Below are 23,559 nucleotides of genomic sequence, written 5' to 3'. Positions count from 1 at the left end.
CAGCTCCTCCAGCAATGGCCTCTCACTGAGAGGCAGCAGATGGGTACCTTGCACAAGGGTGCCCAGGGAAATGGTGTTAAAATGTTTGGTTGAAGCTGCTGCGTGGGCATTGGACTTCTGTGAGGATGGTGGTGGTGGAGCCTTTGACATTGAATAGAAGCTGGGGAGCTGGTATTTTAAAGGTTAGCTCAGTGCCCTGGCACTTGGGAGAGGCCAGGCCTGAAATTCCTCAAAATGCAACCACAGAGTCCAGGCCTAGGAATTGCTCAGAACCTGGGGTGTGCCTCTGATGTGCAAGGAAGCTGCCCCTGAACTGTGTGGGGGTATGAAGACAGAAATGATTGATGCCTGCCTGTCTGTCCTCTGCAGAAGCCCATTGGGGAGCAGTTCCGCAAGGAGGTTCATATCCGGAACCTTCCATCTCTCTTCAAAAAGGTGAAGCCATCACTGGAGACAGATGTGCTAGAAAACGAGGATGGAGAGGGCTTCAATGTACTCTTTGAGCCCTGAGCCTGGGATGCTGCAGCCATCTCCTCCCCTACCTTATAATTTGTCTCTCCTCATAGTAAGCACATTAGATTCTCCTTGTCACTGCCTCCACAAGCATTGTCTGAATAAAGCCCCTTACGGGTCCCGTCCCCTTCTCTTCCATACACCGGGATGGGGCCTGCGGTGGCATTTGAACCAGTCAATATTAAGCTCTTCCCGTGACTCCTTCCCCTCCATTGGATGAGCATCTTTAGACCTCTGCTTCTCTGCAAGGTGGAAGCTGAGTGCATAGACCTCTTTAGGGTAAAGCCTGTCATCTTGTAGCCTCTGGTCACTCTTGCTCCACCTCTTCAGCCCTTGGGGTTTAGGATTAATGCAAAAGGCAGAGTAGTGTGCCATGTGAAAAGGGGCTACCCTAATCTAATCTTCCTCTGGGTGCTAGTAGCCAGGCTTTGTAGGGAACACATTGGACACTCCTGTCATGCTTCTCAGCACTTGTCCCTAGCGGACTGCAATTCTGCTGAATCCGTTTCCCTCCAGGATGCTGAGCCTTGGGCTGAGGGCTGCGTGCCAGGAAGCCTAGCAGTGCTCTAGGATCTCCTGTGAGATCAGCCTTTCTAAGGTGCAACTGCTCTCTAGAAAGAGGCAGACACTGTCATATATATACATATGTATGTATAGATATGATCATACAGCTTGTTCTACCCAGAGCCAAATGGAAGGCTTTTACTTTGTGCCAGCCTTTCTTGGACATCTCTCAGGGGGAGCAGGACATATTTTTTCTTAATTTTTTTTTTCATTTTTCCATGCCCTGTAGACTAGAACTTGGCCAGCACAGGGTAGATAAAATCTGGACCAATACCTGAAGTACCTGTAAGCCAAAAGGGATCACCTTGCCCTGTTGCAGTGGAGGTGACAGTAGCCCCTGTTTTTACCCAGTCTGGTACTTCCCAGAGAATTGCATGGTGGGGCAGGAGGGGTGGGCTTTATACTGCAGTTTACAGGGGGGAGCCAGGTCAGAAACTGGGTTTTGGACGTGGTGGGACTCTAATGAAGCCACTCCAGTCTGCAAAGCTGGTTCTTCTTACATGACAAATACTACACAATCTATCCTAGAGTTAGCCCAGGAGCTAGGAGGGTCTGTCCAGAGCTAGCTGGCAGTTTTGCCATCCAGGAGACAGAACAACTAATGAACTGTGGTAGGTGGAGAAGTGATGTCTCCACATGGACAGACTGGACAAAAAGGCTGGTGTTGGGAGGTGTGGGAGTGCAGATAGAAGAGCAGGCCTTGGGCATCCACTCACCCTCCTGCCCCTGCTGTTCCACCAGCACCCTCCACTTTCTTCCTAGCCTCAAACTTTTTTAACCTCTGAGCTAACATGGCTCCTGGCTCTAGCAAAGGCTGGGTGTATTTATTGTGTTGTGATATTTTTAACATTCTGTGACTTCATGCTAGACACAAGGGGTTTTTGTAAAATGAATTTTAAACCTTTTTTGTAGGAATGTTTAAATCCAAAGCTGTCTCTGAACTGGTTGTGTTACACCTGAATGTCAGTAAAGCTATTCCAGTTTCATACACATGGTGTCACGTTTCATTTTTATTCTTTCATCTGTTTCAATAAGATCTGAGGCCTCTGGTCTGACCAGACTGCCTGCCTGGAGATTTCTCAGCATTCCTTATTCCAGTTACCAAAAAGGGGGCACCTTTGTTAGTGTACTTTGTTAGTACACTGTCAGGGAGGGGGTGAACCATTCCAGACTATATAGTTTAATTAGGTGAGGGGGAAATTGCATTTTAAAGTATTTATTTGTCACTGCTAGTTTATTTTAATTCTAGGTCCCAGCGTACAGCTTCAGGGGTATGTGCTGTCAAAGCAAAACCCTTAGGCTTTTCAAGGGTCTGTCCCATAAGCATGTGAAGCAATAGCACAGAGAAATAGATGATAGATAGATAGATAGATGGATGGATGATAGGCACATGCCTGGGTCTGCAGCATGGCATGGGACAGGTTGGGGTTGGAGCCAGGATGCCAAGTGTACCTCGTCCCTACAGCATGTTCACCCTAACAGGATCTTTACACTCTAAGTAATTCTATGCCAAAGAAACAGAAGTTTCATTCTGCTTACTTGCTGAGGTCTAGCACTATAGTGTGCTTTGACTTCAGCAACTGGGACACACCAATACTCCAAGACATTTTCAACTCTTACCACGTTGCTCAATGCCCCATTTAACCTGGCCTTAAACATTTCCAGGGATGGGGCACTCACAGCTCTGGGCAACCTGTGACAACTTACCTCTCTCTATCCTCATTGTAAAAAATACCATGTTCAATATAAGCCTACCTTTACAAGTTCAAAACTGTTGGCCCTTAGCCTGTCGGTACAGACCCCAGTAAAGTCTTTCCCCATGCCCCCCTGATATACTGAAAGGCCAGAATAGGGTCTCCCTGGAGCTTTCTTGTTCTCCAGGCTGAACAATCCCAGCTCTCTCAGTTTCTTCACAGGAGAGGTATTCCAGTCCTCTGACAGTATACAGCCTTTTCTCTACCATATTAACTATCCCTGAGCTGGTCTGAAACACCCACAGAACAGCCATGCTCTGACAGCAACTCATTAAACCTCACTGACCTGCTGTGAAGTGCTTTACTACGCTGCCCATTAGTCTTCCTCACTGCATACCGTCTAAAATAAATGCTGTTACTCATCTTTAGACAGACTGCCACTTTCTTCTCCATGTATTACGGTTTCACAATTGTGAATGGCACAGGAGACAGCTTTAAAAAAAAAAAAAAAAAAAGCCTTTATTTTCGTGCATCTTCTCACTGCATTTCATTACCAACAGAAAAATCCAAAGAGATAGTCCTTGGACTCCTAGCAAGCCCCTAACAAGCCTCCTGCCTATGGAAGAGGAATTCCCCCTGGAGGCAGGTGCAGGAAGCCCAGAACAGCAGTTCAGGTTTCTGCTTTCCCAGTTACAGCCTGGTCACTCCATAGCCACAGAGTCCAGCTCATTGAGGAAACGCTGACACTTTCCCATCAGGATCTTGATGGCTTCACTCACCAGCACATCTGGAGGCAAGATACCCGTCGACTCCACGGAAACTGCACAGAGACACAGACACAAGTCAGCAGAGCTACGAGGCAGCCTCAGCCTCCATGCACCTGGCTCCATGCTGCTGTCCCTCGCCTTCCCTTACACCTCACAGCAACAAGCCAGATCTTCACAGCCAGAACCAGCTACCTTTGGCAGCAGGAAGCACCAACAGATTCAATTTCCAGATTCCCAAAGCAAGCAGTTACCCATCGCATTCTGAATGTTTGGATGCTGAGGGTGGGAGGAGGCACAGAGCCAGCCACACATGCTGGCCAGTCACTGCTGTTCTCACAAGCCATGTCAGTACTCTGTGGAAAACAGGGCACTTACAGATGTAATGGTTCCGTACTCTTGCCAGGCGCACAAGGTTTTTCAGACCCTCGTGTCGGAAAACTTCTCTGCTGAATGTGTCCAGCCGTGCATTGGCTACTCTCGCCACCTTTTTTCCTAAAAGGAAGATGAAATAAGATGGGCAAATTCCAGCAGGTGGGTGCCTTATGGACACAGCACATGCTCACCTCAAACCCCCTCACCAAAGGCTGGGAGACACCAATATCAAGAATTAGCATATACCCAACATGAAACTCCAACCTGGCAGGAAAACCCATACACTAAGCCTACATGCACCCCTGGGAGGACACAAGAAGTCTCCACATTCAGCTGCTTTTCCAGCTCACTACCCAATGTCACAACTGAACAGCACTGGAAGCTGCAGTCAGCAGCTGCAGAGCTCTGGACAGGTATCCAATTTATTTCAGGGACCTCCCTGTTCATCACCCAACGCATCTGCACGTGGCAGCCACTCATCCACAAAACAAGGCTCAGAAGAGCACGAACCATTCATCAGCAAGGCAACATCACAATGTGGTTTTGTCTCTGCAAAGTTTGGCTCTAAGCTCCAATCATCTCTACTAAAGCTTGCAAGGAACAAGGCATTCAGCACAGGAAAAAATTACCATTGATATTCTGGACCTCAATGACCCCAGGGGAAAAGCACTTCTGCAAGGTCTCAGCTGCCTCATCCTCAATAGGCTGCAGGAGAGTAATGTCAGGAAGCAGTCGATAGCTGGCTGTGGCCACAGGAGAAAACTTGGCATGATCCTTACCTGTATGAAGAGTTAAGAGTCAAGGATGAGAGCAGGCCTCAGGGAACAAGGATGCTGGGGCCTAAAGTCCCAGGGGAAAAGCCAGTTCTCCACCCTTCCCCATCACACCGCAGTGCCCAAGCACTCCCATTCCTCGTCCCACTGCCCCCCAGGAGCCAGGACTCACCTATTCCCTTGACACAGTGCATAAGCACATCTATTTCCTGGCCAGGTCGCAACAGTGCAATGAGGATGTCATCGTGAACAGGTCGGAAGTCAGCATCTGGAAAAAGGTCTGTCTGGTTCCCCAAGGGCACCCATGTCATGTGTTTACTGTACACTGCAAAGAGAAGCCACAAGCATCAGCCAGCTGCTGCCTCAAAGCCAGTCACTCACTTGTACAAGACTGGAGATAGCAAAAAGTAAGTTTAGCAGAACAGAATCAACTCTCCCTGTGAGCACACAGGGCTGAGAAAACAGCCCAAGTCCTGTCTTCCAAGACCAAAAAGAAAATATAGCACCTATTTTTAGGAGCAACTCACCTTTATGATTGAAATAGAGTTCATCGGGATCAGATGATTCCTTGGCAGCCTGAGGGTTTCGTTTGCATTTGATTTTCAGCTGAAACTGCAGAGTATCAATTTCAGTGCCTTCCTGATCTCCTGGGAAGAAACATATGAAATCACACTTCCTCTCAGTTTACACGACCCTGATTTCCTGCTTTGAGAGAAACCTTCAATATTTCTATTCTATTCAAGATTCTCACCTTGGTTTCTGTACTCAAAGAGCCGAGGGTCAGCTCGGATAGGGATGAGGCCCAACCGATGAGCCAGAATTTCATCCTGCACAATGGATGTGTTGTTGTACACAAAGACCTTCTCTACAGCCATCGTTGGCACCTCGTGGAGACAAGAGATCAAGTCAGCCTAAGACAGTTGCTGAACTACATACCAAGAGATTATCCAGCTCAAGTCTCTCTCCTCTCCCACAAATAATTGCCATGCAGACTATTTTGAGTGGTATTTCTGCAAAATCAGGCTATGCAATATACCCTTACACCCCATCTACACACAAACTCCCATCCTCGTTTTTTCACACAATCAATCACAAGAGGTGAAGGGCAGGAGAAAGGGCTTTGAGGCATCCTCAACCTTTTAGTACTTGGCAGCATTATGTGGCTTCTGTTGGGCTGGCAACACAGCTGTGTGAAAAAGACTGACCCGCAGACACCACCAACGGCACTAGAGCCAGTAGGCGGCATCGCCCATGCTGCTAAAGCCCTAATTCTCTTTGGGCTCCTGGCACACATGCGGAATGAACGTGTGCTTCATTCCAAAACCCGCAGCTGTCTGCAGGGGCTAGCAAGGCTGGACATTCCACGCTCCCTGTCAAGCAAGTCTTGGGCGGGCACCCCCAGGTGAGCATCGGTACCTCGGCGAGCAGGATGCGGCGGAAGGCGTTGGCGATGGCGGCGTCAATGCCCACCATGTCGAACTCCAGGGTGTCCTCTTCCTCACGGATCACGTCCACGCGGAACGCCTGCGGGAGCCGCACCGCGGGTCAGCCGGCCCGGCCGCAGGGCTCGGCCCCGCACACCCACAGACAGCCCCGGCCGCAGGGCTCGGCCCCGCACACCCACAGACAGCCCCGGCTGCAGGGCCCGGCCCCGCACAGCCACAGACAGCCCCGGCCAGGGCCCGGCCCCGCACACCCACGGACAGCCCCGGCCAGGGCCCGGCCCCGCACAGCCACAGACAGCCCCGGCTGCCGGCGCCGCTCACCCACCTCCTCGAAGCGCCGCTGGTCCCAGGCGTCATCGTAGCCGGGGTAGTTGCCGGGGAAGTCGGTGGTGTGGACCTGCGAGAACAGGGCACAGGCGGGGCCGTGAGGGGCTGCGGGCGCCAGCCGCCCCCCGTCCCGCCCCGCCGGGCTCGCTCACGTTGCGGACGCCGAACTCGCCCAGCACCACGCGGTCCCGCATCTCGTCCGTGGCCCGCCGGGCCGCCATGAGGGCGATGGGCGGTGCTCCCGGGCCCGGCCCGCGGCTTCGCGGCCGCCGTCACATCCGGCTCCCGCCCATCCGGGCCAGCGCGGCGGGGCCGGGACGGGCACCATGGCCGCGCCGGGGGCGGCGGGCGGCGGCAGGAGCGGTGCCCCCGCCGCGGAATGGGGCGGCTTCGAGGACAACATGCAGGTGGGGCCGGGCTGGGGCGGTGGCGGGGCCGGGCCGGGCCGAGCGGGTGTTGACACCGTGTGTGCCCCGGCGCAGGGTGGCGGCTCTGCCGTCATCGACATGGAGAACATGGACGACACGTCGGGTTCCAGCTTCGAGGACATGGGGGAGATGCACCAGCGCATGAAGGAGGAGGAGGAGGAGGAGGCGGAGGGCGAGGCGGGCGCCGGCGAGGAGGAGGACGGGGAGTTCCTGGGCATGAAGGGGCTGCGGGGGCAGCTGGGCCGGCAGGTCGCTGACCAGGTGAGCGCTGTCCCCCGGCCGGCCCCGGCCCCGGCCCCGGGACCCCTGCCTGCCCGGCCGGCCGCTGCCCGCTCCCTTCTCTCCGCAGATGTGGCAGGTGGGAAAGAGACAAGCCTCCCGGGCCTTCAGCCTCTACGCCAACATCGACATCCTCCGGCCCTACTTCGATGTGGAGCCCGTCCAAGTGCGAGCCAGGTGGGCAGCCCTGGTGTGGGCAGGCGGCGGCTCCGTGCCTGCAGGAGTGGCTGCCAGCTCTGAGCCAGCGAGCGGCAGAGGGCTGGCAGACCTGCAGGAAGACTCACATATGGATAAACACGTTGTGCGTTGTCCTGCTCACCTCAGTGAGGTCCTGTGGCTGGGCTGGCAGCCCTGTCACCTGGCATTGCTGCTCAGGGCAAGAGAAGGGGCTCTTTTTGTACTTGGCTGCCTTATATGGCTTCTCTTGGGTTTGCAACACAGTTGAGTCCAACAAGGCAAAGGTTTTTGAGCTTTTAGGATGAAAGCTACCTTTCCTTCCTGCTGTTCTGTCAATGATCTCTCATCCCTAAACATTTTCATTGAATCTGCCCCTCCTCAGCAAAGTTAACCCACTGACTGGTTTTCTTTCTTTAGTGAGCTTGACTCACCCTTTATAAACAATCCTCTGTTCCTCAAGGCCTGTCAACACAATAGCAAGCACTGATAATGGGTATATGGCATCTTTTACTTATGAAGCATTTTGTTAACTATCCTGTTGTTCTTCCTGCTCCTGTTGTCATTCCCTGTTTTCCTGTGAGGCAGACTGCTGGAGTCCATGATTCCTGTGAAGATGATTAATTTCCCACAGGTGAGTTCCCTTTTGCTGAATCAGACTCCATGGCCAAGTGACCGTCCCACAGGCACCTTGTAAAACTTGACATAATGCATGTTATTAAGGACTGAGTTTGTTAGGTGTTCTTCTCCCTGAAAATGTTGGTAGCTCCTTTCCATGGTTGTTCCAAACCTCAGTGTGCTGTCACCTGACCTCAGGTGATAACCTGGGTGACAAACTCCATCCAGTGCACTTCTCACATCGCCTGTGGTGGGGACCCTGATATTCAGGGGCTCTAACCAAACTTTCCCTCACCTGTCTCCTCCTGCAGAAGATTGCTGGCGAGCTGTACGGACCCCTCATGCTGGTTTTCACACTGGTGGCCATTCTTTTGCATGGAATGAAGACCTCGGACACCATCATTGTACGTCAAGTTTCAGTGATAAGTGCTGGTTTGACTGGGCTCTGGGTTGCTGTAGTGGCACTAGAAAAGGAGAGGAAACCTCTTCCATAACTGAATAAGCATCTTGTGAAAAGCAGATTGATTTGAGGATGTTGGTTTGGGGGTGGGAGGAAAGGTATACCAGAAACTCTTAACACTCTGCTGCTGGGAGAGCTTGGGGTCTAGGTCCTGTGGCCCCCTGAATGCTGCTGGCCACCGATTTGATCCTATTTGATAATTCCTACAAAGTGTCTGGGACTCTCAGGGGTTAATTTGGGTGCTGGCAGGTCACTCCTTTGAGTTCTCCCCATCTTGATACTGTCTCCACAGAGGGAAGGCACGCTGATGGGCACAGCCATTGGCACCTGCTTCGGTTACTGGCTGGGCGTCTCATCCTTCATGTATTTCCTGGCATATCTGTGCAATGCCCAAATCACCATGGTGCAGATGCTGTCACTGCTGGTATGTACTCATGGAGCTGCCCTATGGTGCACATTGGCTGTTTGGTGTTCCAGAACAAGCTTTTCACAAAAGATCAGGAAAAGTCTATGTAAAGTTGCTGGTAACTGCAGGTAACTGCACTGTAATAACGCAGGATTCCAGGATGTTCTTCTGACCTGCCCCATCCCTGGCACAGCACTAGTACAAAGAGGCAATTCCTTCATGCAGGTCTCCTGCTTTGCACTTCCTAATTTGAGAACCTGGTGGTAAAAAGCTAGAAGACTCCAGTTTCTCTGGGATTGGAGGATCTTCCTTGTGTTTCCCACGTTGTTGCAATCTCTGACACGCCTGTGAATCCTTCAGACCGATTATCTATGTGTGAGCTGCCATTGTTGTTCTGGTTGACTGTTGGGCAGTGAATGAGTGGTTTGTGAGGCTTTGCTGTGGTGAAGTGTTGCAGGAATAGGCTGTTCTGCTCTTCATCAATGGCCCTTTGTGTGGGACTGGTGCTTGTAACATGGACGTTTTTGTTTTCTCAGGGCTACGGTCTTTTTGGACACTGCATCACTCTCTTTGTCACCTATAACATCCACTTCCACTCCCTCTTCTACATCTTCTGGTTGGTCGTTGGTGGACTCTCTACACTACGAATGGTAAGGGACAGGCAGCCTGGGCTCCTCCTCTTCCTGGGACAGAAAAAGGGAGGGAAGTGGAGTTTGCTTTCTGTTCCTTGGCCTGGCGGTTCATTTCACAGCCAGGCAAACTGCTGTGGAGAAAACTATGCTCCTGCATAATTTGGCTACTGGTGTATGGAGGTGCTGCTTGGATTAACATCCTCACCCATTCTAACAGCTGCAGGATGTTCATTTACTCTCTTACAGCCCTTGCTGCTGCGGAGTGCCATGCCTGAGCCTCCTGAACTCTTGGCAAGACTGGGCACGTTTCACCTACACAAAACAGTGCCAAATTACTCCAAAATTGTTGGTGAAAACTGCGAAAAAAACTTAGTGCAGTGTTCCTGCAGATTCTCACTGCCTGACCTGTTCTTCCATGTGTTCCTGGCTGCAGTGCCAGAGGCTCGGGTACAGGTGCCCTGTCTCTGATCACCTGCTCTCTCCTAGGTTGCCGTGTTGGTGTCACGCACTGTGGGACATACCCAGCGGCTCATCCTGTGTGGGACTCTTGCTGCTCTGCATATGCTTTTCCTCCTCTATCTGCACTTTGCTTATCACAAGGTGGTAGAAGGTAAGCAAGGGTGATACAAAGACATCCTGTTAGATCTGGTGGAAGAGAAGTTGTTTTATCTCTCTCTGAGAGAAAGGATGGACCGTTTAAATCTGTCCTTTGGGCACCTGTGCCAGTTTCCAGCTCTCAAATCACTACCACTAGCTTTTTAGAAGAAGCTGTTCAAGTAGGGCGGGAGGTAAACATTAGGGTAGTTACTGTGCACTGAGTTTTAGCACTTAAGACCCAGTTTGTGAGGCAGGACCCTAATTATTTCCCCACAAGTGAAGTGTAACAGCACTGACTGTTCTTGCATGCAGATGTCCAGCCCCTTCCTGAATATTGTTGAAGTCAGGTTGCTTTTCTCTGATCAGAAAATGTGGAGGAAGAAAGATGTTAAACGAAGAAGGAAATGTTTTTCCTTCTTTGTTTAACATTTTTTTTGTATCCTGTGTTGTATAACACAGATAGTAGAAGCTGTATCTTCCCCAGCTGGTACTGTTAACCAGGCCATGTATGTTCACATCCTCCTTCTATCTCTTCTTCTTTTCTTCTAACAAAGTCTCAGCCTCCTTAAAAAAAAAAAAAAAAAAGGCAAAATTCTTCTCCCACCCTATCTCTAGAGAGTTTCCAGATCCCTAAATATCCCTAAATATGCAACTCTGCAAGTCTCTTCTATGAGTTTAGGCAGCCAGACCCATTTGTGATATTTCTGATAAATCTTCATAATTAGCTTAATAGCATTACAAGTCCTTTTGGATATAAATCTTGTCTTTCCTGAATCTGTTCTTATGGCAAAGGTTCTGATCTGCAGCTTTTTGACAGATTAAATAGAAAAATACACTCCAAGCAATTTTCCTCAAAGCACTCCAAAACTGATTATCAGTCTTAAGAGGGTAATTGACAGAGACTCGAGGACATTTGCATTGGTGTGTGTATTTCCTGCCAAGCGTGGTTGTGCATTGCAGTGACAGAAATTCCACATTGCAGCACAGCTGCAGCTCCTGATGTGAGTCTGCAAGTGTATCTCAGGATGAAAGCAAGTCTTGGTCTAAGAACAAGATCTGTGCTGGGATGGAGTAGAAACGGGATTTTATCAATTTCCCTCAGCAGAGCAACATCTCTGGCAGTACCTGCATTCAGGTCAAATGGCAGGGGATGGATCTGACACCCTCAAAGCAAAAGGGTCTGTGTTCCTTTTGGGAACATGCAGTTTTTCTGCCCCAAGCACAAGCTCTGATGTGTGTGTACCCTGTGGTCTGGATGGAAGTGTTTACTCTTTTTTAGTCTTTGGGGCTAGATGTCTCCTCCCATTGCCTGTAAGTGCTTTGTCTCTTCTGGGCCTTGACACCCTCAACCACTACCTGGACAGAGAGAAAAGCAAGAAGGAATGTGTTTCACCATCTGCTATCATCTGAACTAACTCTTGCCTCTCTCCCCTATTTTCTGTTCTCCAGGTATCCTGGACACATTGGAAGGACCCAACGTGCCGCCCTTTCAGAGAGTTGCCCGAGACATTCCAGTTGTTTCCAATGCTGTACTGAACACAACAGCCAAAGCCATTGCATTGACCCTCTAGTTATACAGACTTGGACTTGCTTCCTTCACTACTTTTGGGGCTGCATAGGGCCACAGTAACCTGCTGCCTGTTAGGAGCAGGACAGAACAGCAAGAAGACAACTTGGTTTTGTTTTCCTGGACCTGTCCTCTGCGTTACGGTTTTGGGCAGCTGAGTGGACTCAGCAGAGGTGAGTCACACCTCAGTGACTCTGGAGAGCTGTACTCTTCCCCCATCCAGGTGTGGGCTATCTTGAGTAGAGTGGTTCTGTTGCCTGCATGTTTAGCTGGGATTTCCCAGCACAGTTTGTTCCTTAGCCCTCTTTCCGCTTGCTGATGTAACTCCAGGAGTATCTGCCCTGTTCCTGTCCTGAAGAGGGAAGAATTAAATTGATGTTGGTGCTGAGTGATGTCTTATGCTTGAGCCTGCTTGTCTAATTTGGAGCATGGTGTTCGGGTCTCTGTGCCTTCATCTGTCCTGTCCTAGACTCAAAGCAGGATTCTTTGCAGTTTTCTGCTGTCCTTCTTCAAATGTTATGTGATACATGTCCTGTTTTGGGCACCTTTTTCAAAGGCATAGTAGTTCAAAAGGCACAGGAACTTCACTTTCTCTGGTGGTTTTCAGGAACAGCACAGTGTTTAACCACATGCTCTTTCTTGTCATGTTCCCTACTGCTCCCTCTCTCTTCACTTGGTCCAAGCTGCTATCTCACCTCAGCATTCCTTCTGCTCTGGATGTCAGGAATGTATCTGTCCCCATGCCTTTGTTCCTGCCACCCTTCTGCCATGTTGCTCTGTGGGACATGCAGGGCAGCACGTTTGTGCATGGTTTTCAGTGGATATTTCTATAAGGAGGCCAGTTCAGCCCACCCTTGTGGTGCTGGCCCTCATGTCTCCCAGCCATGGGACTGTCACCTCTGGGCAGGAGTGGCATTCTGTTCCCCAGACACCCATTCTTCTGTGCACTGCCTGGCTTTTCAAGCTGAGTCTAGGCCTTTGTTTGAAAGGACTCTTGGGGCCTTGAGAGTCTCTGGCAAGCTTTTCTCTGGTGTTTCCATTTAACAAAGGAGAAGTAGCAGAGTGTGTAATGGAAATAGAGTGGCCATATTAATCACCAGTGTATTGATGCAGGAAATCTCCAGTAAGGATGGGTAAGCAGAGCAGCCCAGTCTAGGCTTACCTGCACTGCAGTAACTCACAACTGAGTAGTTCAGCCTTCCCTCATTGCCCAAACTTCTACTGGTCTGCTTTCATCTTTTCTCTCCCTGTGGCTCTGGATGTCTGGGGCAGAGGAGCCACCCCTCAGAGAAGGTCATCTTTAAACTCAGGCAGAAAAAACCCAGGATGTGGCCCTTTCCTGGTGTGCCCACAAGTGCACAAGGCAGTATGTCAGAACTGCACTGTTTGGTCCCTTGTTGATATTAATGGGAGAGGATGCAGCTGTAGTGGCATTCAGACTAGTGCCAAGGTGCAGTGAAAGAGAGGAAGACAGTGCCAGCTACTGTAATCAGGTTTTTCATCTGCTTCAGTTGAAAAAAATGTCACTGGACAGGACTTGATTATTTTCAGTCACAGACTTACTTTCCACTATTTGCTTATTCCCACGTTCATAATTTGTTCCCCTTTCAAGAGCAAAAAACGTCTCAGCTGACAGTGACACATGTAACAGACAGGTTCCCTCACTCTCTTCTCCCCTGCTGGCCCCCTTCTTTGGGAAACATTTTTGCTGAAGAACAGCATTCAGAGCAAGCTACCTGGGGGAATTGTTACTTATTTTGGCTAGTAGTCTCCATGGGGTTTTTTGGACCAATTGAACCACTTTAAGCTCCTAGAATTTCTATTAATTCAAAACTTAACAAAATGGAAATGATAGTTTGTAATGCTGCTTCTGGTATTTCCCTCTTTATATCTCCATGGGAGGTTTGTTTCTAATTCCAAATTCTTGCCCTGGCAGCCTAGAATGGATCCATTTCTGTCGGTACAAACTCTGGAAGTACTGGCAGGGGGGAAGGAAAGGAGAAAGAGACAATTGCCACTGGAGTAAGTTCAGCTGAGGAAAAAAAAACATTCTGCACCAAACTTGTACCAATGCTGATTTATGACACAATTGGAGAACAGCTGTGCTCCCTCCTGCACTGAGACACTCAGCTGAACCAGAGGGGTGAAGCTGTGCCCTGTGTTTTCACTCAAAGCACAGGGAGCAGTGAGTAAACTCCTCATGCTTCCCCTGAGCAGCTTGTGTGTTGTGTCAGCTGGGGACATGATCAGGGTGACAACCAGCCACCCTCTTGGAACCTGTGGGGCTTGCTCTGCTCCAGTTCTTCAGCCCTGATTAATTCTTTGTGCAGCAGCAGCTGGAAGCTGAACTGTTCTTTACTGCCAGAAATTCAGTGCTCAGCTGAGAGCTTCAGCATCGCCTTTCACTGACAGAGAAGGACATGTTTTTTCAGAGAAATGCATGCATGCTGCAGTTGCAGGGAGCATGCTGAGCAGGCAGGCCTAATGAAGTCCTTGTGGGAGGGCATCTCAGTGCTTACTCAAGTCCTCTAGTTAGCAGAACAAGCCTTACCACCCTATCGTGCAATACTACCTCTGTCTTTGTTTCCTGCCACAGCTCTTGCAGCAAATCTCAAATAATTTTTGCCCTTCTCCCTTGCAGCAAATCTGAAATAACCCACTCATCATTTCCCCCTTTTGAGGTAAAGGTAGCTCTGTGTAAGCCCCTCTTTATTAAATATGGAACGAACATATAAAGCTGTCAGATTAGAAAGAGAAAGCTGTATATTAAAGCTGAAAATTAATATTAAAGCATCTATGACCTCCTCCTATGCAGTAGCTGAGTGTCCAACTCTTCTTACAGTCTATCCTTGTTGCACTAATGGTCACCTTAGTTGTGATTTTGGATTACAGGTAGGCTCTTTCTACTCCCATTTGTTTTCCTGTGTACTCTCATTGTAGTTGCTGTTCATCCACTGTTTTTCTCTGTTTATGTGTTAACTCAATGCCATCACTCTTTCTGCCACCAGTAGGTAAACAATAAATGACCTTCCTCATACCTGCTGGCTAACTGCACGTGACAAGGAAGAAACACCTATTCTACACAAAATAGCATTGCCAAAGTCCCCTCTGCATAGCCCTGCATTAGGTTTGGTGAGCCAAAGCTTTGGACCATTAGCTCCTGTGCCACTTTTTCAATGAACTGAGCATAAAGTAGGTGGGATACTTGTCTCCTCAATGTGCTCTGGCTCCCGACAACAGGCAGTGAAGAGGCACTAGAGCATCTTCATCAATGTTTCAGGACTGCTGCTGCAATGGAAGTGGGACATGTCCCAGGGGCTCTCCTCCGAGCACCTCTCTAATAATAGTCTGTTTCAAAAAGCGTGGGTTGAGTAGTGCCTGGAGGTAATTGAGAGGTGAGTCTGAGTGTAGCCTTCTAGCTGACCTGCATGCAGTAGCAGCAGCTGGGATTTTCTTGGCTACCCGTGCCTGTAACTCTGAAACCCAGTATTCTGTCCCTCACCGTCCTGCAATACATAGGATCGCATTCTCACGTGGGTCTTTTAATGTGACCTCAGGGATGAGCTGCTCCTTTTCTGAAAGCCACAGCACCACATAACCACGTCTGGATGCTTGCAGCTGCTGCTTGTATTGCAGCAGATGAATTGCGAGGCCAGTGGTCTGTTCTTGGTGTATCTTGCAGAACAGGATCAAGGTCACGCATCTCTGTGCAACAGGGAAGGAAAGAGGAGGCTGTGTGTGTAGGTACTCCAGAGAGCAGCCATGGATTGCTCAAAGGGTGTGGTGATACCCACACTGGGAGTTTAAGCCGAAGTCTTAAAGCTGTTGCTCCCCTTACCTAGCCAGGACCTAACATGCATCCTCAGCTCAGGCGATCTGCTCCTCCATTTCAATGGAGGAGAAGTGCTCCATATCCCCCTCCACACCCTATTTTTCTCTTCCCTTTCCATCCCCTCTCCTGGGCCCTGGCCTGCAAACCAAGCAAAGGAGCCTGGTTTTGTCCCAGTGTTACCCACTGGGCTGGAATTCATTTGAGCACTGCTATATGCAGCAGCCAGATTAGTTACGTGCAGAAAGCTGCCTACTTAGGCGGTTTAACCTAATTTCCACATCACTGCCTTCCTTTTTCAGCTCAGTGAAGTTGAAAACGCAGGGGCCCTGCTTCCTATTTCTCTCCAAGTACAGGATTACTCAATGGGGAGAGAGGGGACAAATCCCTGTGATCCATACCTGTGAATTAGCAGGAGGTGGGGTGTGCCCCATATCTCTCAGGTCAGGCTGAGGGCAGAGGCTGTGTGCTCAGAGATAAGGAAGTTTGTGGCCCTTCCCCAGCCCTCCCAACTTTCACCTCCAGGCAGCTGCCTCCAAGCACTGGCTCTTGCACGCTCTGGGCCATGAGGAGCAGATCAGACTGACCTCGCCACTAAGTCATGGTTCAAGGATTCAGGTTTAGTGAGTTTAAGTATTAAAAGCAACTGAAGCCGTGGAACACCACAGTTTCTCGGACCAAGCACCCAGAGGGCACCAATGGCTTGGGCCCCTTTCCTCAGGTGGGAGCAGGGCTGGCATGGAGAGCCTTTCCCAGGTGCATCTTACACCCTCCCTCCCCTCCTGCACCCCTAGTGTCGGGGACCCAGCCCGGCCGGCCCTGGCCCCGCCATCTCCTCAGGGCAGCGGGCAGGTGCCAGCGGGCGCTGCCGTCGCCCCTCGCAGGCTTTGAGCGGCGTCGGGGCCCGGCATGCCGGGGTGGGATGAGGGATGCCGGACCTCCCTCCACGCCTGCTGCGTTGCGCGGGGAGGTGCTGGCCGGGCGGGGAGGAGGGCCCGGAGCGGCGGTCGGGGAAGGCGGGGAGGGGCGGCCCGGCAGGTGCGGGCGGAGCGGGGCGGGCCCAGCGGCACTGCCCGGCCCCCGCCCGGCGCTGCGGGGCGGCGCGACCCTGCGTCCCGGTGCGGATCAGCCCCGCCGATGGCTGCCCTGGGTCACACCGCGCCGCCGGGAGGAGCGGGGCGGCCCGGCGGCCGCCGGTGAGGCAGCGCGGTGCCGCCCCCGGGGCCGCGGTGGGCCGGGCCGGGACTGCCCGGCAGCGGCGGCGGCAGCAGCGGCGGCGTTGCCCGCCCCGGCCCGCAGCGCGCAGCGCGGCTCTCCCCCGGCTCTGCCCCGGGCTGCGCGGCCCCGGGATCGGCGGCGCTCCGAGCCGGGGGAAGATGCTGCCGGGGTCTATCCAGATCTCCGGGGAGACGCTGTCGGGGGCGGAGATCCGAGACATCTGCGAGAGCCTGCGGGAGAACTCGGTGCGGCTGCTGTCGCTGCGGGGCTGCCAGCTCTCCGAGCGGGACTTCGGGCACGTCTGCCGCGGGGTGGCCGAGTCTCGCTCCCTCGCCCAGCTCAACCTCAACCTGGGCATCGTCTCCAACATCAACCGCGTCAAGCAGCTGGCCGAGGCCCTGAAGACGAACCGCTCCGTTCAGTCCCTCTTGTGAGTACAGTGCGGCGGGGGCTGCCGAGGGCGTCCCGGTCCTCTCCCGGGCGGGGACGGCTCTTTCGGGGGACTATCAGCTCGGGGCCAGTCCCTGAATTTGAGTCTTGTCGGAGGGAAAATGCCCTTGATGCTGCGGAGGATAAGCCCCTGCCCGTCACCTGGCTGGGAGGGAGCCACCTCTGCCCCCGCCGGCTGGGCACGGCCCCGCCTCAGTCTCGGTCCTCCAGGCCCGTGTGGGGCTGCCCCTACAACGCTGGCATCCCCTGCGCCCCTCGTCCCGGCCGGGAGAGAAGGGCCACCGTAGCGGCCAGCCCAGCCTAGCGACAGAGGCTTTCCAAAGCTCTTTGCCCACTCGGGGTTAGTATTTGTCATCCACCTCATTTTGTCTGCTTCTTCCTCCCTGTCAGGTTAGTTAGCCCCGAGGAAGAAGGCTCCGTAGTAATTTTCCCTTTTACCTGCACAGCCTCCATGGGAGTCCCCTGACAGATGCAGGCTTGGCCCTCCTCAACCCTGCTCTCTCCATCCACCCCTCGCTGGTGGCTCTGGATCTAGGAGACTGCATGCTGGGTGATGAAGGCATCAACCTTATCTGTGGGCTCCTGCCGCCTGATGGGGCCAAGTCTGGTAAGCACCAGGGGCTGTGGGCTGCTCAATGACTGGTGGAGCTTTCACATAGGTCAGATGTATGCAGCGCTAAATCCTCAGCCCTAGAGGAGGCAGGCTCTATGGTTTCCCAGGGCTAAGGATTTCTTTCCCCTAACTTAAGAAAAGCAGATAAGCCAAGCAATAGATGAGTGGTTCCCTTGGGCAGGTTTGGACTTTCTGCTACTGATCTGTCCTGCTGGCAATTTGGAGCTCAGGGACTAACAGGTTGCTTCTGGTTCATGTCAGCAGCATTTGAAACTGGAGGAGAGGACAGCTTGGACTTGAAATTTATTATTTTGCATTTGTGTGTTGATAATCACTGTAGATAAATATACTGTGTGCCCCTACCTCAGCACCTAGCTTTATTATCAGGGCCTGGGAGTTGTCCCTGTTTGTGGTGCATTCCATGAGTGTGCAGTTGCATGGTCACAGCCAAGACTCAGGTCTTAGCAGGGAATGATCTTTGGTGGTGTGAGGTCAGTGACCCACTCAAGCTGAGAGCTGGCATGTGCTGAGGTAATACCACTCCTTCCTTCTGACTCTCCAAAGTGCTTTCCACCTTTTCCCAGCACCTCCTCCTCTGTGTGTGCACAATGCCACTGATGCTGTTATCTCTGCTGGCCACCCCTCTGAGGTGCAGGCTTTGGAGCCTACTGTCCCTGTTATCCTCTCTCCAGCCTGTCACCTCCTGCCACCTTCTTTGCCCAGTCAGTTGTCTCACACACCCCTTGGTTTCCATTGTGTTTGCTATTTAGGGTAAGCAGGATGCAGGTTGGGAGGGCAGATAAATGGGGCAGTTGCAGCACAGTTAGATGAAGGGCCACAGCTGAAGGCAGTGAAATATTTCACTGATCACTGAAATATGTCATGACAGTTGTCAGAGCAAACCAAGCCCTTCAGCCCTACAGAGTACAGAGGACACAACCCAAAGCTCTTCTGGTGAGCTGAACAAGTCCTCCTGTGACTGCTTTGGGGACCCTAAAGCTCTGGTTTGGCTTCCCTCTCTTCTCCAGGCCTCAAAGAACTAACACTGAGCGCCAACCCAGGCATCACAAGTAAAGGCTGGGGACGCCTGGCCATTGCAGTGGCTCACAGCTCACAGCTCCGTGTGCTGAACCTGGACTACAACCCCCTAGGTAAGCTGGGGGCCGGGGAGGAGGAGCACTCCTGCCTCTCAGCGTTTGTGAGACCTGCACCAGTGGGGGGCCAGGGAGCAAGCTCTGGAAAGGTGGTAGAGCAGGATGGGGCAGCTCCTTGCATAGGTGCCCACCATTCCCCAGCAGCAAGTTCACCCTGCCAGGCACCTTCAGCTCTAGGAGAAGCCACAGTCACTGCTCTGCTCGTATGAGGTGGCCACATGCCCTGCAGGGAGGTGCAGAAAGGAGGCTGTGCCTTGCCCACTCCACCACCTTTGTCGTCACGTTTGACCCTCCATGTCTCCCTTTTCCCTGAAGCCCCGGGTGCTGAAGCTGGCTTGGCAGATGCAGAATGTCCCCGCGCTCCCCCCTTCATCTTCCTGGGGGAGCAGGGAGGAGGAGGAGGAGAGCCTGGCACTCGTTGCCATAGAAACAAACTCTCTCCTGCTCTGCTGCAAGGTGGTGAGGAGGAGATCGGGCCATGCCTGAGCATCAGGATGACACTCCCCTCCTCAACCTGTCTGCCAGCAGAGCCTCCCCCAGGCCCTCTTCTCTGACCAGGTACCTCCTCTTGGACAGAAAAAGCCCCAGGTGTTACTTGACAGCAGGCTGGGTTTTGTTCCAAGAGAAGGTGTCACAGTTGTATGGCATCTTGACACTCGACAGAGAATGTACAGAACACATTCTGGAGTCTTGTCTCTTCACCAACATCAATTTTCAATGCTCCTCATCCTGCTGCATCCCCCATCAAAGTCTACCCCCTTTCCAGGGAGCCAGTCTGCCAGCTGGTGCAGAGTCCTCTGTCTGACTCCAGCCTTTTCCTAGACTGAAGTATTCAGCTCCTATTCTGTGTCTGGGATGCCCTGCCAGGGACTGTTAAAGGCCCTTCCTTCCTTGAGTAGGAAGGAGATTTGGGGAGATATGGTTCTTTGGGGAATAAACCAATCTCAGTGTTCCCCTGATAATCAGTGACTGCTCCCATAACCACAAAATGGCACACCTTTCCTTGTCCCTTTTCTCCGTTAACAGCTTTTTTCCCACCATGAGGTAACAGATTTGGAAGGTTGTCTGATGGCAGAAATACTCAGAGGAAGTTCCCATGGCAGCCTCAGGCGCATGAGGGCATGTGGCATTACAGAGGGGAGGCAGGCTCTGCTGACAGCCCTGCTGTGCTCCTCCCACAGGTGACCAGGTAGCCGGGATGCTCGCTGTGGCTGTGGCCTCCAGCCGAACCCTCGAAGTGCTGGACTTGGAGGGAACAGGACTTACCAACCAGTCAGCTCAGGTGAGCAATTCACAGTTACCCTACAGCATCACCAGCACCTCAAGGGCCCAGGGCTGGGGTGTCTGCAGAGGCCCCAGGACTCGCACCTGCCTCCAACCACACCCTGGAGTCCACACGCACCCTCTCCCCTCCCTGCACCCAGGGGTGTTCTTGCTTTCCCCTGGCTCTTTTCTTGGAAGAAATTAGGTTGGAATTTTGGCTGAGAATCAGAACTAAATCTCTATGGACAAACACAGGCCAAGGCTCAGTTGCACAGACTCTCAGATCTCCAGCTTCTAGTGGTAAGAGGGAATGGACCTGGATGCGTGACAGCAACAGTGTAGAGCAGTCCCTTCTTCTTTAGATAAAGCCAGAAAATCCAAACTCAGCTCTTCCCACAGGAAGATGGGAAGTCTTCAGTCTCTCATAAAGCCTGATGGAGGGAGGTCAAGGGAAGGCAGAAGCAAGGAGAGGAGGGCTGGAATTCACAGGGAGACAAAGTACTGACACTTTCTACTCAGCCCTTGTGATGCTTGTCAGCCTTCTTATCTTACTCTCCCCCTAGACCTTGCTGGACATGGTAGAGAATTACCCCACAGCCCTACGGACACTCATCCTGGCAGAGAACAACATTAGTCCTGAGCTGCAGCAGCAGATCTCTGATCTTCTCTCAGAGGGCGAGGAAGAGGAGGAGACAGAGGTCCACGAAGTCACAGCCAGGGAGAAGAATCCCTGGATCTGCCAGAACAGTAAGAGCTCTGGGAGTGGGGGGCAGGAGCTGAGGGGCTCCTGAGGTGTCGGGTGTTTCCAGTGGCACTGGCCTCTTGCAGTGGGGTTGGTGAATGCATCTGTCCCTTTTCCCCATGAACTGGAACACATAAAATCTCCATGGAATACATACAACCTCCATGGAATACATCCACCTCCAGGCATGACCTTCATGTTAACCAGCGTTGGCTGCGCCTCTCTCCTCACAGGAGGAAAGGCAGCCTCCAAGGACAATGCGGCTGCTGCAAAGAGTGGAAATGGTACCTCTGAGGCTTTTTCCTGATGCTGCAGAACAAGATCTCAAAGTCTTAAAACTCAAGGGCAGGAATATTAAAGATCTTGGGAGCCTTTGCCAGATATCCTAGCCAAAACTTGTGTCATTCCTCACTGTTTCCAGAACCTCTTTGCAATCCGCACAGCATCAGCTGTTCCTATCTCTACATCCCAAACATGTGAAGGGTTAGCCAGGTGCCACTGTCTGTCTGTTGCTTCTAATAGAAAAAAGGTGTATTACAGAGATAGCACTAGCCTGTTCTGTGTAGTTTGCCTATATGGTACTGTATTTTGTCATGCCTACCTTGTGATCCAGCTGGTTTGAGGGTTTGCTTTTTTTTACCTTCATTTGTCCTTCACCCCTCACAATTCTCATATCAGACTACCAGTAGACAAGCACAACCAATCCTTGAGCCTCAAAACATCTGGATCCTCATCTATTAAACCCATAATTTAGTGACAGTTTGGCCAAGTTTTGGATCTTGCTTACAGAAATTGATTCCTGAAATAGAGATTCCCCTGCAGCAGTTTTGAATGTGCAGGACTGCTACAAGAGATCTCCCTTCCACCCAGGAAAAAACAGGGGTTTTTTTCAGTTTCAAAAAGCTTTCAGCTTTCAAAAGGATGGGAAACTGGTACCCTGCTAAGTTTCTTAGTTGCTATGCAGGCCCATTCTCCTTGCAGTTGATTCACTTGCTGTGGGGAGAGTCGCAGTGTTCCTGGCTGTGGCTCTGAGCCATGGCAGAGCCAGCAAGCTGCCCTCACCTCCCCGAGGCAGGCAGGGGAGGGCTGCACAAACCCTCCATTCATGCAGTGCAGAAAGTCAGTATTTCCAGGCCTCTGCTGCTGTAGCATGGCTGATTGCCCACAGCATTCCCTGCTCTTGGGAAGGCAACACCACCACCCTGTGTGGTGTTGGCCGGCTCACAGCCTGAAGCCTGCCCCACCTGGACACTGTCTCTCTGCTGAGAAACACTTGATGAGATTCAAAGGCCTGGGCAGGGTTGGGTGAGGGCACGGCTGGGCCAGCGCAACCAGGATCACCTGCGTGTCGGGGGTACTCAGACCTGATGTTCCTCTGGCATTTTGCTGCTGTGTGTGCTTTCTCCCTCTCCCCAAAAATCGATTCTGAGCAGGCCTAGCTCCTACTTAATCTCCCACTTCTCTCAGCAGTTTTCTTCCCACCCTGCTGTGTTTTAATTCCTCATCCTCACCTCTGGATCTGGAGTACAGCCCTGAGCTCTCCGGCAGCCCGAACGGCTCATGGTTCTCTCCCTCTCTCCACACAGATTCCAGCTCCCAGATGGTCCTGATGACATCAGGCCTCGGTGACAGCCTCTTAGCAGAAACAGAAATGTAGCTGGGCTACCCTGCCTGCTTCTGCCGAGGAGAGCGCCGTGCACCGCCAGCCCCAGCCTCGGCTGGGCTCCCCAGCCCTCCCGTCACACATCTCACCTCCTGCCGATGCCTCCCTGGGCTCTGAGCGAGTCTCCACACACGTCTCTGCGTCCTCACACGCCTCGTCGGCCGCTTGTGATTGTCCCCGTCGCCGCATGTGTAGCTCACGCCGCCCTGCCACCCCCACGCCCGGCTGCGCCCGCAGGGCGCTGGCTGTATTTATTCAGATGTGTATAAGAGATGTCCTTTCTATCGCTTGTACTGCTGTCGCGGTGAGACTTTTATAAAGGTCACGGATGTGTGGCACCACTCGGCAGCGTCCGCCTCCGCCACTGTGCGACCCAGGGAGGGCGGGCGCCGGCAGGGACGGGCCGGGACGGAGTTGGTACGGGCAGAGAGCGGCAGGGTCTGGGGGGTGCCGACAGCTCGACAGCTACCGGCAGGGACGGGCAGGGTCTGGGAGCTGCCCACAGCTACCGGCAGGGTCTGGGAGCTGCCCACAGCTACCGGCAGGGTCTGGGAGCTGCCCACAGCTACCGGCAGGTGCCAGGCGCGGGCAGGCGCTGTGGGCCCGGCCAGGCCAGGCCCGGCCAGGAGCCGCGGGCCCGGAGCGCCGGCAGGGGGCGCCAGCCCCGCGCCCGCCACCTCACGGCTCTGCCGCGCCTCCTGACTCGGTGTCGGCCCTGGGGACAGGTCGGTGACAGCCCAATTTTCTGTCCCCCAGGCCCTCCCTCGGGCCAGGAGGAAGCGGGCTGGGCTAATCTAGCTCTGCAGGGAGCTTGACACCAGCCGTGCACACCCTGGTGAAGGCTTCAGCCCGCAGCAGCACCGTGGGTTGCGCTGCCTGTGCTTTGCCAGGCGTCTCTTGCTGACAAGGAAGATCGTGTTTCAAGGCTCAGATTAGGCTGGAAGATTAAATTGTGGTAGCAGCTGCTACTCAAGGGAACAAAGAATAAAATCATTAATTACGGCGACAAAG

The 23,559-nt window shown here is 52.5% G+C and overlaps 4 protein-coding genes across 4 annotated transcripts in view; 3 read left to right on the top strand and 1 right to left on the bottom strand.

Annotated features, from left to right (window-relative positions):
• The window catches only part of XPO5 (exportin 5), a 29,639-nt gene extending 27,572 nt beyond the window's left edge, over window positions 1-2,067 (top strand). Inside the window, exon 33 of the mRNA XM_058021761.1 lies at window positions 370-2,067. Coding sequence (XP_057877744.1) covers window positions 370-510 — 141 coding nt within the window. The 3' untranslated portion in view covers window positions 511-2,067. The remainder of the gene's footprint in view (window positions 1-369) is intronic.
• Window positions 2,068-3,274: 1,207 nt separating this feature from the next.
• On the bottom strand, window positions 3,275-6,700 carry POLR1C (RNA polymerase I and III subunit C). The gene is made up of 9 exons (XM_058020743.1): window positions 6,608-6,700; window positions 6,454-6,525; window positions 6,100-6,207; window positions 5,435-5,567; window positions 5,211-5,330; window positions 4,856-5,008; window positions 4,540-4,689; window positions 3,914-4,030; window positions 3,275-3,591 (listed from the first exon to the last, which is right to left on the bottom strand). The coding sequence occupies exons 1-9, from the start codon at window positions 6,674-6,676 to the stop codon at window positions 3,473-3,475; spliced, it is 1,041 nt and encodes a 346-aa protein (XP_057876726.1). The 5' UTR covers window positions 6,677-6,700; the 3' UTR covers window positions 3,275-3,472.
• A 68-nt stretch (window positions 6,701-6,768) lies between these two features.
• On the top strand, window positions 6,769-12,004 carry YIPF3 (Yip1 domain family member 3). The gene is made up of 9 exons (XM_058021164.1): window positions 6,769-6,862; window positions 6,938-7,144; window positions 7,233-7,339; window positions 7,925-7,970; window positions 8,266-8,358; window positions 8,707-8,838; window positions 9,357-9,470; window positions 9,939-10,062; window positions 11,499-12,004. Exons 1-9 carry the CDS (start codon window positions 6,782-6,784, stop codon window positions 11,618-11,620), a joined length of 1,026 nt encoding a protein of 341 aa, XP_057877147.1. The 5' UTR covers window positions 6,769-6,781; the 3' UTR covers window positions 11,621-12,004.
• A 4,720-nt stretch (window positions 12,005-16,724) lies between these two features.
• LRRC73 (leucine rich repeat containing 73) lies at window positions 16,725-22,889 on the top strand. Its single transcript, XM_058020376.1, has 6 exons — window positions 16,725-17,093; window positions 17,560-17,720; window positions 18,755-18,877; window positions 20,062-20,162; window positions 20,707-20,890; window positions 22,472-22,889. Exons 1-6 carry the CDS (start codon window positions 16,822-16,824, stop codon window positions 22,540-22,542), a joined length of 912 nt encoding a protein of 303 aa, XP_057876359.1. The 5' UTR covers window positions 16,725-16,821; the 3' UTR covers window positions 22,543-22,889.
• The last annotated feature ends 670 nt before the right edge of the window (window positions 22,890-23,559 follow it).

This window comes from Melospiza georgiana, chromosome 3, assembly GCF_028018845.1.
Source record: "Melospiza georgiana isolate bMelGeo1 chromosome 3, bMelGeo1.pri, whole genome shotgun sequence".
Taxonomy (NCBI): domain Eukaryota; kingdom Metazoa; phylum Chordata; class Aves; order Passeriformes; family Passerellidae; genus Melospiza; species Melospiza georgiana.
Note: the sequence above shows the minus strand (reverse complement) of the source record. Positions and strands in the feature narration are given on the sequence as shown.

Bases quoted from the DNA above. Each gene is read 5' to 3' on its own strand.
- LRRC73 (XM_058020376.1), top strand. From the start codon at position 16,822: ATGCTGCCGGGGTCTATCCAGATCTCCGGGGAGACGCTGTCGGGGGCG. The intron at 17,721-18,754 runs GTAAGCACCAGG...TCTCTTCTCCAG, and splicing joins GCCTGATGGGGCCAAGTCTG to GCCTCAAAGAACTAACACTG. The intron at 20,891-22,471 runs GTAAGAGCTCTG...CTCTCCACACAG, and splicing joins TCCCTGGATCTGCCAGAACA to ATTCCAGCTCCCAGATGGTC.
- YIPF3 (XM_058021164.1), top strand. From the start codon at position 6,782: ATGGCCGCGCCGGGGGCGGCGGGCGGCGGCAGGAGCGGTGCCCCCGCC. The intron at 7,145-7,232 runs GTGAGCGCTGTC...TTCTCTCCGCAG, and splicing joins GCCGGCAGGTCGCTGACCAG to ATGTGGCAGGTGGGAAAGAG. The intron at 7,340-7,924 runs GTGGGCAGCCCT...CCTGTGAGGCAG, and splicing joins CCCGTCCAAGTGCGAGCCAG to ACTGCTGGAGTCCATGATTC.
- POLR1C (XM_058020743.1), bottom strand. From the start codon at position 6,676: ATGGCGGCCCGGCGGGCCACGGACGAGATGCGGGACCGCGTGGTGCTG. The intron at 5,009-5,210 runs GTGAGTTGCTCC...TTCTCTTTGCAG, and splicing joins ACTCTATTTCAATCATAAAG to TGTACAGTAAACACATGACA. The intron at 4,690-4,855 runs GTGAGTCCTGGC...CTCTTCATACAG, and splicing joins GCACTGTGTCAAGGGAATAG to GTAAGGATCATGCCAAGTTT.